The 15,537-nt window shown below is 38.5% G+C and overlaps 3 protein-coding genes across 3 annotated transcripts in view; 1 reads left to right on the plus strand and 2 right to left on the minus strand.

Moving 5' to 3' along the window:
* Positions 1-416: 416 nt before the first annotated feature.
* On the minus strand, positions 417-3,813 carry LOC105449635 (protein HGH1 homolog). The gene is made up of 7 exons (XM_011688938.1): positions 3,452-3,813; positions 3,125-3,331; positions 2,830-2,869; positions 2,526-2,759; positions 2,167-2,451; positions 1,928-2,089; positions 417-1,847 (listed from the first exon to the last, which is right to left on the minus strand). The coding sequence occupies exons 1-7, from the start codon at positions 3,549-3,551 to the stop codon at positions 1,742-1,744; spliced, it is 1,134 nt and encodes a 377-aa protein (XP_011687240.1). The 5' UTR covers positions 3,552-3,813; the 3' UTR covers positions 417-1,741.
* A 392-nt stretch (positions 3,814-4,205) lies between these two features.
* LOC105449637 (coiled-coil domain-containing protein 86) lies at positions 4,206-5,406 on the plus strand. Its single transcript, XM_011688940.1, has 3 exons — positions 4,206-4,473; positions 4,964-5,168; positions 5,271-5,406. Exons 1-3 carry the CDS (start codon positions 4,301-4,303, stop codon positions 5,349-5,351), a joined length of 459 nt encoding a protein of 152 aa, XP_011687242.1. The 5' UTR covers positions 4,206-4,300; the 3' UTR covers positions 5,352-5,406.
* Positions 5,404-15,537, minus strand: part of LOC105449636 (Fanconi anemia group J protein homolog) — a 43,840-nt gene continuing 33,706 nt past the window's right edge. The window contains exons 4-15 of the mRNA XM_011688939.1: positions 14,883-14,912; positions 8,504-8,600; positions 8,324-8,425; positions 8,117-8,261; positions 7,823-8,029; positions 7,368-7,607; positions 6,918-7,214; positions 6,546-6,836; positions 6,107-6,448; positions 5,785-5,978; positions 5,672-5,723; positions 5,404-5,597 (exon numbers count right to left, since the gene is read on the minus strand). Of these exons, the coding sequence (XP_011687241.1) occupies positions 5,481-5,597; positions 5,672-5,723; positions 5,785-5,978; positions 6,107-6,448; positions 6,546-6,836; positions 6,918-7,214; positions 7,368-7,607; positions 7,823-8,029; positions 8,117-8,261; positions 8,324-8,425; positions 8,504-8,600; positions 14,883-14,912 (2,114 nt within the window). The 3' untranslated portion in view covers positions 5,404-5,480. The remainder of the gene's footprint in view (positions 5,598-5,671; positions 5,724-5,784; positions 5,979-6,106; positions 6,449-6,545; positions 6,837-6,917; positions 7,215-7,367; positions 7,608-7,822; positions 8,030-8,116; positions 8,262-8,323; positions 8,426-8,503; positions 8,601-14,882; positions 14,913-15,537) is intronic.

A 15,537-nucleotide genomic window follows, 5' to 3' on the forward strand; every position in this document is an offset into this window, starting at 1 on the left:
ATACATGCCTTTCAAAACGATGGCATTACTCACTACGGATACGTTAAATATAAGCATGCCGCATTTGTATGCGTCAATGACTTACGCGGAATGGATTGCTTATAAATGCTGGAGGTGAGCATATATGCAGATATATTTAATCTATCTTATAATGCAATTCTAGATCCCCAAATATTAAACATTGTCAATAATTTTGTTAGACAATTATGTATTGTAAAATACGTAATTATAATATTACTGTAGAATTATAATTTCAATTGTTTCAGATTTCTATTCGGCTACGTTTTAAAATTCTCAAGCTTTCGTGTAATTGCTAATAAAGTAATGCGCAAGATAATTGATCAAGTGAGTAATTTCGACCAAGAAAAAAAAGCAAAACTTCAGAGAAAATCGGAAAAACAGTTATCAAACTTTTCTACTATGCACTAACAGCTTATCATCGTCTCTTCCAAATCATAAGAATTAATTAATTGTGAGGATTTACAATTGTAAAATGTTTGTAAGAATAATCGTTTAATGTATTGCATAACTGCGTTTGCGTTTCGAGGGGTATAATGCAACGGACTTCTTTGAGTGTTTACGTGTAAGAGAGAGAAATTTAAAATTGAATAATTACAAAATAAGATTCTTTTAAGATTCGGTTTGTGCTAGCATTCTGCAAATGAAATTTTGTAACAAATACTTAACAAAATTTGTTTTCGCCAGATTCGGAACCTAATCAGAATTTTATAAAAGTTTGCCTGAAAATGCTGAGATAATATATTATTGTACTTATTGTTATTCTATTAGTCTATTCTATCTGTTTCGGATATTTTTTCACGTTCATCGATGTACAAAGAATGTGAAAAATTTAATTGTACCAAAAAATTGAAAACTACAAAACAGTCACACAAGTGATGGACATTTTCGATAAAGAAAAATTGATTTTAAATCTCTTCGAGTTTCATCACAAAAGAAATACATTCTCCACAACAATCTCACGTATAGTGAATTTGGTTGGACGTACCAGTGCGTACTTAGTACATATATTAAAACTGTTGTACACAAATCGACGTAAAAATGTGTTTAATATAAATATAAAAAGGTGTTAAATCACGAAATTCTTAATAGTACTAGTAATTGTATAATAATAGTTATTTTGTTATTTGGTAAAATATGTATTAGATATTTTTATTATTCACTTTATTGCATCGAGTGCGCACATTTGTGCATCCAATTCGCTAGTAATTAGCAATTAAAATCGATTTCGAATCACGTACTGCGAGTAAAGTAAAGATCGTCTAACAAACGTACTATTAAATAATAAAGCATAGAGAACAGATTTAAAAAATTAGTAAATATTCCGTTTACTTCTTTCGGTTTTATTCTTTTTTTGATGTTTGGTGCAAAAATTATTACGTCGGTAAAACAAACGACTCCACTCCAGCATTCCCTTAAGCTAGCAGCACACGATGCATGTTTTTCTGCTGGTTTACTTGCGTTTTAGTAAATTATTAAAATAAATAATTAAAATTACACCACACAGAACGTTGAATTTTTAGCAATTTACTAAAACGCAAGCAGTCCAGCAAAGAAACATGCATCGTGTGCCGCTCGCTTCACGGGGCAATTTGAGACATGAGATACAAAATTCGAATGTATTATAATTATCATAGTTTTATGTTTGTTAAGTATTATGTACACAGTATGTGTAATTCTTATAGAGATATTATATACATTTATAATATAAATTTTATATTGTCTATGTATTGTTAATACAGTCTTCATCCATTTTATCGAACATATCCGTGTACTTAGACGGCACTTCTATTTCTTTCAAATTGTCATGTCCGATTTCTTCTTCGGTTCTACAACAAAAAGATATAAATTTATTTTAGACAAAAAATCATAATTAACTATAAGTAGAACTTGATTTACAAATATTTACTTTATCAAGATATCCACAACTTTTTCACACGCCAATAAGCATCTTTTATCCTTTTCCCATTTGTGAAGTTCTCTAAGTATGAGGTAAGTATTTTTGTTTCTCAATATTTCTCTACCCACTTTTGTTGCACAAAGTTGATATAATGCTTCTAAAAGCGTAAGTCTAAAATAACGTCATAATGCATCATTAATGTATCTTTGCATTAATTACATTAATCTGTCAACTATCAAATAATTTACCTTATATCTGGATCAGCCTCTCGAGTTTTTGTTTCAGGAAGATATTGTAAATTAATTGGCAATTTATCGACATCTTCATCGTCAAACTCTTCTGGACCAGCAAGTGGCAACAACAAATATGATAATAAGTCCACTTCGGGGCTTAACAACCATATGTGATCTTCTGTGTCAAAAGTACAATTTTTCAAAGTACCAATAACACCACGTCGTCTAATCCAACTATCAGAATACTCTGTGAATGGGAAGAGCCGTTGAATAAGGCACAAACGTCGATCCATCAAATACCTATAATAAAACATATGTATCTTCAAGATATAATTCAGTAAAATAATAGTAAAAAATAGTCAACTGAATGGTACCTTCTTACATGTGGCGATTGACTTAAATTGCAAAAGACATCTCCAAGATGATGCAAATTTTCGCCTTTAGTGTTGTACTCTTTTGCAGTAAATGCAGCTACTACATCATTCCAGGCGTAACCACTTTTTTCGATGAGTGTTATTACTCTGTCTACCAGATAAAACTTTCTAGTCATATTAGAAAGTATCATACTACATCGATCTGCCTGAAGACTAGATTTATCCATTATGGCCCTGTAGGAATAACATATAAAATATCCGAAACAGATAGAATAGAGTAACAATAAGTACAATAATATATTACCTCAGACAAACTTTTATTAAATTCTGACTAGATTCCGAATCTGGCGAAAATAAATGTTGTTAAGTGTCTGTTACAAAATTTCATTTGCAGAATGCTAGCGCAAACCAAATCTTAGAAGAATCTTATTTTGTAACTATTCAAAATGTTCTATTTATGAAGTAATCAAATTCTTCTTAGTTCTTTTTTTTGTCATTATAGATTACTGTAAAGTTTTACTGACGTAAACAGAAGTAATGCAAATTGATATCAGCCTGGTCGAATCTGCTAGCACATCGTTAAGTAACATTTTGCTTACCAGACTTGTTCTTCTCTGCTGAGTTACTCGACTCTGAAATAATCAGCATCGCATTGGTCCCTGATTCATCTGCGACAATATTTACCAATAAATCTGCAGCAAATTTTCTAATTTCACAGCAAGGGTCTTGCAAAAAAATAATAAGTTGTGTCAACATTCTTGGTAGTTTCAGCAAAAGTTCCAGGCCATCATCGGTCTCTGTCAAACCTGCGTGCATTTTAAGTTACGTGTTGAGGCTCTTTTTGCCAAGTGAACAAACGTAGTAGAACACAACATATGTAATAATACACAATAAATAAATATGTAATAATACACAAGAATACGTACAGAGCACGTGGTGCAGCACAGAGAATTTCAAATCAAGTCGGATGTCAGCAGTGTCAGAGCTTAAATCGAGGAATTTAGAAATTTCTTTCAAAGATTCCATTTTATAACTACGTATACAACTTTGCAATTGTCGATTTTTCGAAAATTCCTGTATTTTTCACGCATAGAAAATAGTACTATCAACACAAATTCACGTGCATGAATGAAGATGAAGTTATTCAGTGGCCCTCTATATGTATACACCTGTAGCTTAGTATAGTAATTTCAGAATGCAGTATAAAGGTACATATACCACTTGGCAGTAAAGAATAGAGCGAAACAAATTTCACTTCGCCGGTATATACAAAAGTTTGAGAAATTTAATTATATTATACCTGTAAAGACAAAAATTTAAAACTACAAAGGTATAATCGCACAAGCGATGCTGATTTTCAATTAAAAAAAAATTAATTTTAAATCTCCAGGAATTTTATTCACAAAAAAAAATACATTCCTCGATCGCAACAATCTAACGCAGCTCGCCAGATTTGGAACCACTGCAAATAAATTAAGTTACGTAGATCGTCTATCAAATGTGCTATTAAATAATAAGGAATAGAAAGTATAAAAAAAAGTTAAAAAATAATATATATATTTCGTTTTTTACTTCTATTAATATTACCTTTTGCAGGCGTTAATTCAAGTTAACATTTTCGGACATTGGTAATGCAGTTCGTGGCGATTGCGCTTCGCTCGTCGTCCGCTTGTCCGCGACTTCTGCCACGTGACGGCCTAACCTCAAACCTGCGAGAGAATTATTTACATGCCGGAGCACGGTGAAAGCGCACGTTTTGTCAACATTTCCGAACGATGGCGAGCGAAAAAATAATACGTATGGAAGATATATTGAATGCGGCACCGGTGCTGAGTAAAGCAGCACCACTACCAGCAGAGTCGTCGTCCAGTGTCGGGAAACCCGAGAGGCAACACGTCCCGCGAGGAAAGCCAAAATCCGGCAGGATATGGAAGGAAGAAAAAACGAGGTAAATTAGTTTCGACAGTAATACAATTGTACACAACATAATTCTTTTTCGATAACATTATAATCCAAGTCAAATCACGACCTGCTAGAAAAAAAGCAGTTGTCTGTAGATCTTGGCTTCCTCTTGGTTTTACAGTTGCAATTTTGGGAGAGAGATTGTAAACCCCTTGACAAACTTCCACTTTGAAACTTTGTTTTGAAGTTTAGTCGTTGCTTAAAAAATTTCTGGTTTCTATAAATTTTGTTTTCCACGGATCTTTTGCTCGTTTTAAGCTACTGCTTTAGCATTGTATTATTATATCATTTATAATATAATTATAATAGTGTAGTAATATAATTTGAGTTAAAATAATAAGAAATTATACACATATATAAGAGTATATATATATATATACTCTTTAAATTCTCGCCGAATAATAATTAATTGTATTCTAACATTTGTATGAGTAGAAACAAAGGTATGAGTTAGTCATGCAAATGCTTGTTTGTAGATTTTCTTCTATAATTAAAACACGTGGAATTCGACAGTCATTCGCTAAGAAACAAAAGTTGAGAGAAGATTTGAAACGCGTTAAGGAGATGTCAAGGGCAATCAAGGCACAAAAGCAGGCAGAGAAAGAGGCTAAGAAGCAACGAAGAAGAGACAATTTAAAGAGAGCAGAGGAGAATAGAAAGAAGAGCGAAATTGTGCAAGTTGTAAGTAAATGCTGTGATGTCATTTATAAAATATAGCATATATATATATGTTATATATATTTGTTGTATATTATAGCTCTTACATTACATCATTATTTTTAGATTAAGAATACCGCGAAAATAAAGAGGATGAAGAAAAAGCAACTGAGAATGATTGAAAAGAGGGACACAACTAAAATGTAACATTGGACAAAATTATGTAAATAGAATGCTTAAATAATACATAACATTAGAATAATTGTTAGTCATTTTTAATAAAAACAATGTTCTTCATCAGAGCATAAAATTCATTATATCTTCTAAGAGGAAGTCTTAATTGTTTGCCAATTTTGCTCCTCTTTCACGTGCAATTTGCAAGACTACAAAATCTTGAAGCTCTATCTCCAAATTTCCGTAAATTCCGTAATCCCATTTATCATGATCTCTTTTCTGCAACACAAGTAAATTATAAGTATAGATTGCAAATATAATTTATAATATTTACTTCGGTAACTGAGACTTACATTTTCTCTAACCCATTTTGGAAGATAGCCGATGTTCCTTTCCTCGTTAAATCTATAGAAATTACCGTTTAAGTATTTTATTACATTCTCGAATATGTTATACCTATACGTACCTTTTATCTACTAGTAGTACAGCACCCCAATCATCTTTATGCCTGACACAACGACCTATTGCCTGATTTAACGCCCTAAACGCGTTTACGGTATACCATTCACTACCAGATAGCAAACCTTTTGATTTATTTAAGTCATTATACTTCATCTTCATGTCTATTTCATTGGATTTAAGAAGATACGGTATACCAACCTAATAAACGTAAGAATATAAATACATATTGTATGTGTAACTACATACATGTATTACAAATATACATGTGCAAGCGTGCGAACATATAAGAATATAAATAAAATCAATCTATTAAGAATGTTACTTACTACCAATACGCAACGAGCATCGTTGTCTTTGAAATCGATTCCTTCCGCCACCTTTCCTCTGAAAACTGCAAACAAGACAGCTCCGCATGCTACTCGATAGTCTTGTTCCGATTTCAATGACGATTCCTCAATTACCCTGCGATAGTTTTGCATGAATTCAACCAACTTGGTATTATCTTTCGGCTCCACAAAGATTTTCTTCAAGTTGGAGAGCTCCTTCCACATGCCGTTACTCTTCCATCTATCGTGAATTTTGTTCATTATGTTGTAAGACGAAAAGAAACATAGTACACCATGTGGCACTGCGTCACACACTTGAAGAACCAAATTACCGAGTTCGTCCTGTTAGAATAAAAATTTGTGTACTTAATATCGCATATACGTGTAACGTGGACGTATCATCTGAAATAAAAATTATTAAAAATTGATTACTTCTTACCTGAAAAAGAAAGGTAGTCACCTTGCTGTGTATGGCATGTAAAGGCATTTTTTTTGGCCCCTGTGACAGGCCTCTTATGTAAACTTGCTCCTTCGGTACAATGTGACTGGGATTCGCTATATACGGGAATTTCGTGCCGAGTTCGCTTTGAAACGACGTAGTCGGCGTCAGAGTACCCGAAGCTAGTATCACAGATCGGGCGTCATGGGCCAAAGGCGCAAAAACTATAGCGGGATTCATACACAACAGTTGCATGGTTCGTATCTTGACTGTCGTTCGGACATTTTCGGCCTGATAAAAAAAAATGACTACATATAATGTTTGATACAATTATGCAGATCGTAATTACATCGAATTGCTTAGATATGCGACCTTCTTAGTTTCAAACGTTTCTACGACGTACATCCTATAGTCATCAACAAAAGTATCTGATGCAATCATTTCCATAGCGAAACAAAAATGTTCAAGAATTGTCTTAGTCTCTTGCGAAATAGTAGGCAGCATCTTCTTGGGATCCTCTTGCTTCATATTTATCTTGAAATCCTCAATTGCTGCCATACTGGCGTTACGAAAATTAGGAAATCTAGGACATCCGACATTATGCACGTCGAGCAGCACCCGGAATTCGTGACCAATCCAATGTTTACTGACCATGTCGTTATTTAAACCCTAAAGCATACATATTCTACTATAACAAGTAAAAATAATGATTATAATCATTTCATAAAATGTTAATCAATCTGAGAGATACAAAATGGAAAGTTTAAATAAATCATAATGACAAAATTAATTTTTGATTATTTGATAAGTATATATGCTCACGTTCTCATTGACTTCAATATGTCCAAGGAATTTCACGATATCTGTGAGATATTCGAGTATAGTACCATAAATGGCTTTACCAAGCTTTTTTATGTACCAAAGATTAAGATCAAAGCACTCTTTAATGGCAGTATTGATCTTGTCATCTCTAAGAGTCACATTGGCAGCTTTCCGACATATATCCTCGACATTGTGAGCCTCGTCGAGAATCACGATGTTGCCTTTTAGATTGATTTGCATCTGTATATTTTAATTACAGTCTTGTTTATTCAGTACCGCATGCGGAAAAGAGTGTGAAAAGAGTTGATAGCACAAATGACACTCATGTTATTTTATAAGATAAAAAGGTTTGAACGATTGAATATTCTATTCGTAGAACACTTTTGCTACCAATTATTCAGAATTATCATTTTCTGGTTTCTGTGGATACTTCATTGTTAATTATTTATGCTTACACTTTCGCGTATATCTGGACACAGGATATAATTGTACGGACAAAAGATGATTTCCGCGTCGGCCATCAAAGATCTCGCACCGAAGTATGGGCAGGCCTTGATCCCTTTACCTAGTGAGACCAAGTCTTCAATGTCCCAAGGCGTGCTCATATCACGAAATACTCTCGGATTATTTTTATTGTGCTCATAATACTGACATCTTTTAACCTATGTGCAGAAATAATGTCATCATATAATTATTTAACTTTTAACTTTTGTGAATACCTCAACGATGCATATAATTCTTATAAAAACCTTTAGTATCGGATCGGGTCGCTCGTTCCACGATTCATCCTTAAAAACCTTTGGTTTCCGATCAAGTAGCTCGTTGCACAACTCGTCCTTGTTCCTATTGGATGTCTGGATGCACGTATTACTTCGGCTGCTCAATATAGTCATCCTAAAGAAATTCATTCATTATTCATTTATTTAGTACGACGAATATTTCGCGAGTTGTTTTACCTTTTATGCCTGTATGCGGTCCTCTTAAATTCTGTGATTACCTGCTTGATTTGCCTGTGAGTTCGCATTCCGTAAAATATTTGCGGCACTTTTTTCGGTATTCTATAGAAAATAATTCAATTTTACTACTCGATCTGTACAAATAAAGCGTTCGAGATGCTATATATAACGTATACTTACTTGGTTTTGCTCGAAACTTTGTCATGCAATTTTTCGTCAAAGTACTGCGACGGGTTTAAAAAGAAATTGTTCACAGCATCATCGTCGTCGCAGCTTTCTGTAAAATAAGACATAACAATTATAAAAGTCCGACAAAATAAAACTGGTATTTAAAACAAAATTTTTTTTCCGCATATATTTCGTCGAGAAAAATAAATTGTATTATCGAATATTGAATTAAATGCACAGAGATGTATTCCCCAACGTCGAGGAAGCAAGCGGGAGGCGAAGAGACGAGCGCAAAGGATGTCAAAACATTACGAATGCTGGCACGTGAAAGGGCACGAATCCATTGAACGGGATCAATAGGAAGGTTTAATCCTCTCGTAGCGCTGTGCAGCCTCGACACAACAAGCCGGCTACTCGAAGAAGGCATTGAAAAGGAAGCCAATGAAATCGCTCTTAATCCTTTCGTACAATTTACGGAGCCGTAAAAATAGAAATGACTCTCAATGACATCGAGAGCCGACGAAACGGCGGTTTTACTCGTAATCGGATTTAGAACGGATGAATCTACGGCAAATAAGATTCCGGTATCTCTCATCCCGCGAAACTAGTTTCGAGTTTCGCCGAAGTTATCTAGAGATAGGTTCCCCGGCATTCTGCCCCGGTATTAAAAGAAACGTATACGGTTAAGATTGTGCATTATTAGGGGAAGGAGGATGGGGGGAATTAAACGCTCGTAAAGAGTCAGGTTCGAGCTTCGCACTTTTTCTCTTCAGCATACGACGATATACGAGAGTAACAAAAGATTCTTGTTATTTGTTCGAGATAATATTACGTCGCTTCGTCCATGTGCATCCAACCACGTACATACATACATACATACATACATATACGCACAATGTACTGACGTTGCGCCATTGCGCCGAACTACCCTCTAATTCCTCCTCACGTTCTGTTCAGTGTGTAGACGCGTTGCAGCGTGTTTCTCTTTTTTTTTTGTTTTCCCCTTTTTTTTCTCTCTGCACGCGGGCGCGCGCGCCCGTGTGTGCACTTCGCCCCGACAACGGCGGTTTCCATCGGCGAGAGAGCAGAGGGAACGGGTGGGTACGGTAGCGAGGTCGAGGCGAGGGGGTCTGATTGGCGACGGGGTGAGAAGAGAGGCTAAGACAGGAAAAGCGAGACGGGGCCAATCAGAGCGCGGACTTCGAGGGTGTCGTTGCCAGGCAACGAAACACACCCCAACACCCAAGGGGAGAAAACCCCCGGGGGGATACATCATCCAGCGATACAGTCGGCGCTGAAAGTTATCGCACCCTTGAGAGATATATAGAGAGGCGCCCTTTTAACCTTGTGCCCATAGAAGCCTGGATTTTAACGCGAATCCGCCGAACGATTCGCGTAGATTCGATGGCAAAAATTAATTCGCCGAAGGATATTAAATTCGACGCTTTAATTGTGACCCGTCTGATCTTGGATTGAACATGTTTAACGCGAAAGTCGCATTCGACGTCATTAAATGACCGAGAAACCGCGTGAATTACATTCAACTAGATGTACAAAGAAACGTATCTCATACCGGAAGTACGATTTACGTCACCTTCCACATAAAAATCACCCACGTGTAGCTTTCAAATAAAAAAAATATATATATATATCAAGTCGGCCCACAGTCCAATCTAATCGCGCAGTTTCGATCCATTCTACGTCCATTCAGGATTACAACATCCAAGCATGAATGAACTCGTTTCACGTCGATCACTCGCGCGTGCTGTTGCATTCTCTCCTCCCCCGCGCAGCCTCTCCTACCCCGCAATCGCTCCCGCCGTACTCTCGTTCCATCTCTTTCCTCCTCTTTCTCTCGTTTTCGCTATATGCTGAATAAACAGTTGATTCGCGTACATAAAGGCCGCGGTTCGTCCTTTTTTTTTTATACTCACTCGGCGCGCGCTTCCGGTTCTATCGCCGCGCACGAACTCGACGCGGACGCGAACTTCGACGCTTCCACCGTCATTAATTAACCGAATCATTGTCACTTTACGACAATTACTTCACGATCGCATTCGCGCGTTCCCGTATTTTAAAACTGCAGCTGGCCGCGGTGACCGCCGGGCCTCAGCATGAATGAAGGCCACGTTGCGCATTTACAGAATCGGCATTCCGATGCGTCTTCTATACGGATCGGTCGTTCCCGATGACAGGCGTCTTCTGTTTTGCCGCAATGCAGCTGCCACGGTCCCGGTCCGACCGGGTCGCCCAGTTTATTCCAACGCTCCGTCACGTCTCGAGAACCCGAGAGTGCTTAAGCTACTTCAACGCCATTGAAACGTCGATATCTTGCTTCCAATATATCGAGTATTTGTTTTTACGCGAGTGCATCGGACGTTAAAAATTCTATCCCGTAGACAATGGTTCCGAATGTACTCTCTTTACGCTACTATCATATTAATAATCTTCTTACTGATTTTCCAAGAGAGATATAAATAAAAGTTCCGGTATAATTATACCGGTATAAATATACTCATACCTTGATATACGAGTACAAATTTTTTGAATGGCATATTCGACAGCCATAGACACAATTAAACGTGTTTCCCATTCCTAAAATAATTAAAAAAAAAAAAAAATGAAATGCGGTACACAAAATATCAGAATATAAAATCTTCCCGAAGGCTGAGGGCTCTTTTAACTGAAGCATACAATTAATTGGAGCATTTATCATTGATAATTGTGGTTTAAGAGTTTCTCGCGACAGACGAGGGAGTGAGTTATGAATGTCAAGTGCCAATTAGCTCGTGGTTACGGCTTGATTTTAGGAAATCGTTGCTAATTGGTCGGGATTGTGGTGCTTCGTGAAACTTTGTGGCCAAACGAGACAAAAGCCGCGACGAAGTCCTTCCTAATATCCGCCAATTCCGCGGGGTCGGAGGATGGGCAACTTTGTGCCTTCGAGAATGTTTGATAAAGGGACCTCCCTCCTTTGACAAAAGGAAGATCATGTGGAGTTTCACCGAGATCGCGGGCTCTTCGATATAATTAGCGGAATTAACGTCGCCACCAGCTAACCGGAATTCCAAATACCGCCAGGCATTTTTTACGGCGCGGGTCATTAAATTCGCCGAAACCGCAACTCGCATTTTGACCAAAACGTCGACATTCTTTTTTTAATCAATATGGGGAAGTGTTTTAACTATTAATTATATCGACTATCAATATTGGAGCCGGATTTTTGCCTGATGTTGCATGAAGAATTGTGACAGACATAGAGAATGACGCAGAGCTAATTGTAAGATTTTGAAATCTATAAACTTGTAAAAAATTTTATAATTAAACAAAAAAATATGAGTCTTTTAAAATAGCAACTACCTCGAAAAAAAAATGCGTATTATATTACAGATGTATTTTATTTATTATGCGAAACATAAAAACTCAATTTTACAAGTAGCAAAAACAAACATAGACGATTATAACTTTCTTCGTTTAAATATAAACATATTAAATTTACTAGAACAATGTAATGATCAAAAATAAAAAGCGATCGTAAAAGATTATTTTGACATCGTATTGTGTTGAAATATAAAATTATGAAAAATATCGAAAGTAATGAAAGTTGCAGAAGTAATGAGAAAAGAAAAAGAAGACCAAACAGCAAGGACGCGAAATTCATTGAAAAGTATAGTTATTTAGTTTAAGCACTAAAAAGACAATGAAAAAAAAAACTTCGAAGATACTCAAGAAGAAAAAGTTATCGACAAGAATGAACTATGATTTAAGGAAGAAAACATAGAGGAAACAAATTCTAAAAAATGAAGATTGGTATTTAGCTAACAAAGAGGATGAAGAAATGGTGGAGGAAGAGCGGAACAAGGAGACAAAAGGAGCAGAAGGAGAAAAAGAAGAGAACCGTCAAAGTGAGGCGCACGAGGATATCGAAAGACTCTCTTTGGTGACGAGGACGGCAGCGCGAACGACGCGCGCGACGAGGAAGGGGTGGCGGAAGAGGGTAGCGAAGTGCCGAGGGATAGGGAATCGGCGTTTGGTTGAGGGGGTTGGGCGAGGGTTCGGTCGCCATGGCGACAAGCAGCCCCCGGGACCCTCGCAGCTCGTTGCCGGGGTTGGTCGAAAAGGGTGGCCCAGGGCGTCCGCCGGGCAGGTTAGGCTGGGCACGCAGCCCGAATGTCACTCGGTACAAGGGAACACAAGGATGTCCTTCGGACGCGACGGGGAGCAGAGCGAATGCGACGAAGAGGGTGGCGGCGGCGGTGGGAGGAAGAGGAAAACGAGGAGGAGGACGAGGAGGTGGAGGTGACGGCGGCGGGGAGACCGCGGCGGCCCAAGATGGCCGACGACGCGACACCCACCATGTCAATAACACCCTTCTTCAGCGCAAACCGACCCCTTCCCGACCCGCTCCCACTTCCGGCTACCCCTCGCTCCCCCACCCCGCTCCCTCCCCCCCGCGCATCGCCGGCACCCCCTCGTCGTCCTTTATCGCCCGCCCCCATAGCCGACTTTCGTAACCATCGACGCTCCGCGTCGAGGACGAAATATCTTGCCACCGTTTCCCCGGCTTCTTGCCTCCGTCGGTAATTAACGCGACCTTCCTGCCGCCGGAAAAGTGTAAAGGGACGCTTGGAGCAGATAGCATGGACGGTGCGCACGTGGGGGTAGACGATGACGGAGAGAGAGAGCAGGGGGAGGAGGAGGGAAGGAGGAGGAGGAGGGCGACGACGGGGACCATTGCGAGCGAGCCAGCGAGGGCGTAATTCCGTTAAGTGTCTTCGTAAACTTCGTTAGCTGCATTTCCCGACATTACCCACCCTACCGCGCTGCCGCGCTGCCGCGCAACCCCCGACCTGCCGCGTACCCCCGCGCGGGGCGGAATACCGAGGTCGCGAACGACAACGACGAGGATGATGTCGGAGGTGGTGGGCGTATGGTCGGTAATGTTACCGCCGATAGGTCGCGTCAATGGTTTTTCGAAGGTTGCGTAATGGACGAGAATCGAGCGAAAAAATATATTCCATCGCGCGCTTCAACGCCAGCTATTAAGCCTAGCAACACATCGAGACACTCGTCGCGGATGTTGTACAACGCTGAAAAATACCTTACGCTTTCCGCATAAAATCGTCGCTCCTCTAGATTAAATTTTCTCTCCAACTTTCTACGCGACGCGACAGAGAGCTAACCGTTCCCCATATTTTTTCTTTCTCCTTTCGAAAAGCATATACGTCAAGATGTAACTAGTAAAAGTACTTCTAGCGCGTGTCTACGTGTGATTCATGCGCAGAATCGCACTAATCAAAAAGTAAATGATTCCGTCATTACATTATACATCAGTTCGACGCACTCCATCACATTGAGATGTGCGGGTACGCCGATATTATTTCGAGAGCTCATGAATAATGGACGGCGCGTATTAGTGTTGCAAATGTAACATTAGTTACATTCAAATCGAAGATAATGATAATCATTAACCGTAATTTACAAATAATATATGATTTGATTATGCCAGAATGCGCAGTAATTTTCATTGCCAAATCCGCATGCGGTCTCGCGTTCGCTAACGAACCGAAAACTATAGTCTGCATTGCGACGCATCATTTAAATTAGTTTTACAATCTATTGTGCTACTAAAATTACGTTAACTGTCTGTTACTAGCTGAGTAATCGAGTATCTTTTCTTCGTTTTTACGTTATTCGTTCATGCCGTCAGAAAGAGAGAAACTTTGATCGAAATCTTGACGTGTTGAATAAACATATAATTAAGAAAAGATATACTTCTCTTCTGCGAAGCACAATTAATCCTTATTGATAAAAGTTCGGGTTAAAAAGTTAGTTTAGAATTTCGCGAAATATTGATATTAATAACAGCGTCTTCGAAAGCGCAGAATCTTTCGGCTGCAAAATGTATATTGATTTGCACAAATACATTCGTCACGCCGTTGCACGTTAAATTCTTGAGAGTATCCATCTCTCGTTCGTGATAAAGAAGCGCGCCGCGGGCAGATGCGTAGCAGATCGGGATGCTGTATTAAATATAATAACTGCGGCGGGTCTTCGCGCTTGAACTGTTCGAATTATGTTACATCATATTCGCTTTGTGCTTTTCAAGTATCGCCAACTACAATAGGAGCAGACACCTGGAACGCTCGCGCAACGTTTCGTTTCGTGTCCGAGGGATACAATGTATCCATTAAACCACGTAAAACTAACGGAAATCTCTCTTTCGACCGGCACTGCGACTTCATTAACAGACGCGTCAACGTGTCCGACCGTGTTGTAAATGTAACAGGTAAAACAGGTGAATTTCGAGCGGGCGACATTTTTGATCGATCGGTGGATTGTATTGACGAGGAATAATAGAAGAAAACTCATCTTTTTCTGTTGGACTCACCTACATCCATTTCTTCTCGGCTTATTTTCTCTGAAACAGAAAAATATTAAATATTATCAAAAAACTCGGAACAAAAAAATGTGCTTCTTTCATGAATAAAATTTTAAATTATTCAGTATGATCAAAACTCACCAGACTAAACGCATAAATATAATAAATTATAATTAACATAATGAATTGTCAATTTTAATCAATATCTTTTTTGTCTTACTTTAATAGACGATTTATTTAGATATTTTGTGACATATAAAAGAAAGAGATTGTTTTTTAACCTATTTTACCGTTAGTTAGACTGCCGACCGAGATTTAGGCGCAAAACGCGCGGATAGGGAGAAATGAAAATTACTACGCGCAAACCAACGCGCGGCCGATGCGAGGAAAAAAAAAGAAATAAAGGCGAAGAAAAAATCCCGAGGGCAACACGGGTCGCGCTGAAAAGATCCTCGCTAATAGGCATTATATTTTTCGTACTGTACATTACGAGAGGCAGTCGGATTATACGGGCCTGTCAGCGGCCTAATAACTGGTCTGAGGCCCGCCCCGCATCTGATACGGGAAAAAGGACCCTTTCCTATACATTGTGTGCATTAAATACTAATCGCAATGCGCGCGAGCGTGATCGCAATATAATGGCATCGAGGCAGGCGATATGTGT

Source organism: Wasmannia auropunctata, unplaced genomic scaffold (assembly GCF_000956235.1).
Source record: "Wasmannia auropunctata unplaced genomic scaffold, wasmannia.A_1.0 LD336074.1, whole genome shotgun sequence".
NCBI lineage: Eukaryota > Metazoa > Arthropoda > Insecta > Hymenoptera > Formicidae > Wasmannia > Wasmannia auropunctata.

Bases quoted from the DNA above. Each gene is read 5' to 3' on its own strand.
- LOC105449635 (XM_011688938.1), bottom strand. From the start codon at position 3,551: ATGGAATCTTTGAAAGAAATTTCTAAATTCCTCGATTTAAGCTCTGAC. The intron at 3,332-3,451 runs GTACGTATTCTT...AAATGCACGCAG, and splicing joins TGTGCTGCACCACGTGCTCT to GTTTGACAGAGACCGATGAT. The intron at 1,848-1,927 runs GTAAATATTTGT...TTTTTGTTGTAG, and splicing joins GTTGTGGATATCTTGATAAA to AACCGAAGAAGAAATCGGAC.
- LOC105449637 (XM_011688940.1), top strand. From the start codon at position 4,301: ATGGCGAGCGAAAAAATAATACGTATGGAAGATATATTGAATGCGGCA. The intron at 4,474-4,963 runs GTAAATTAGTTT...GCTTGTTTGTAG, and splicing joins TGGAAGGAAGAAAAAACGAG to ATTTTCTTCTATAATTAAAA. The intron at 5,169-5,270 runs GTAAGTAAATGC...CATTATTTTTAG, and splicing joins AGAGCGAAATTGTGCAAGTT to ATTAAGAATACCGCGAAAAT.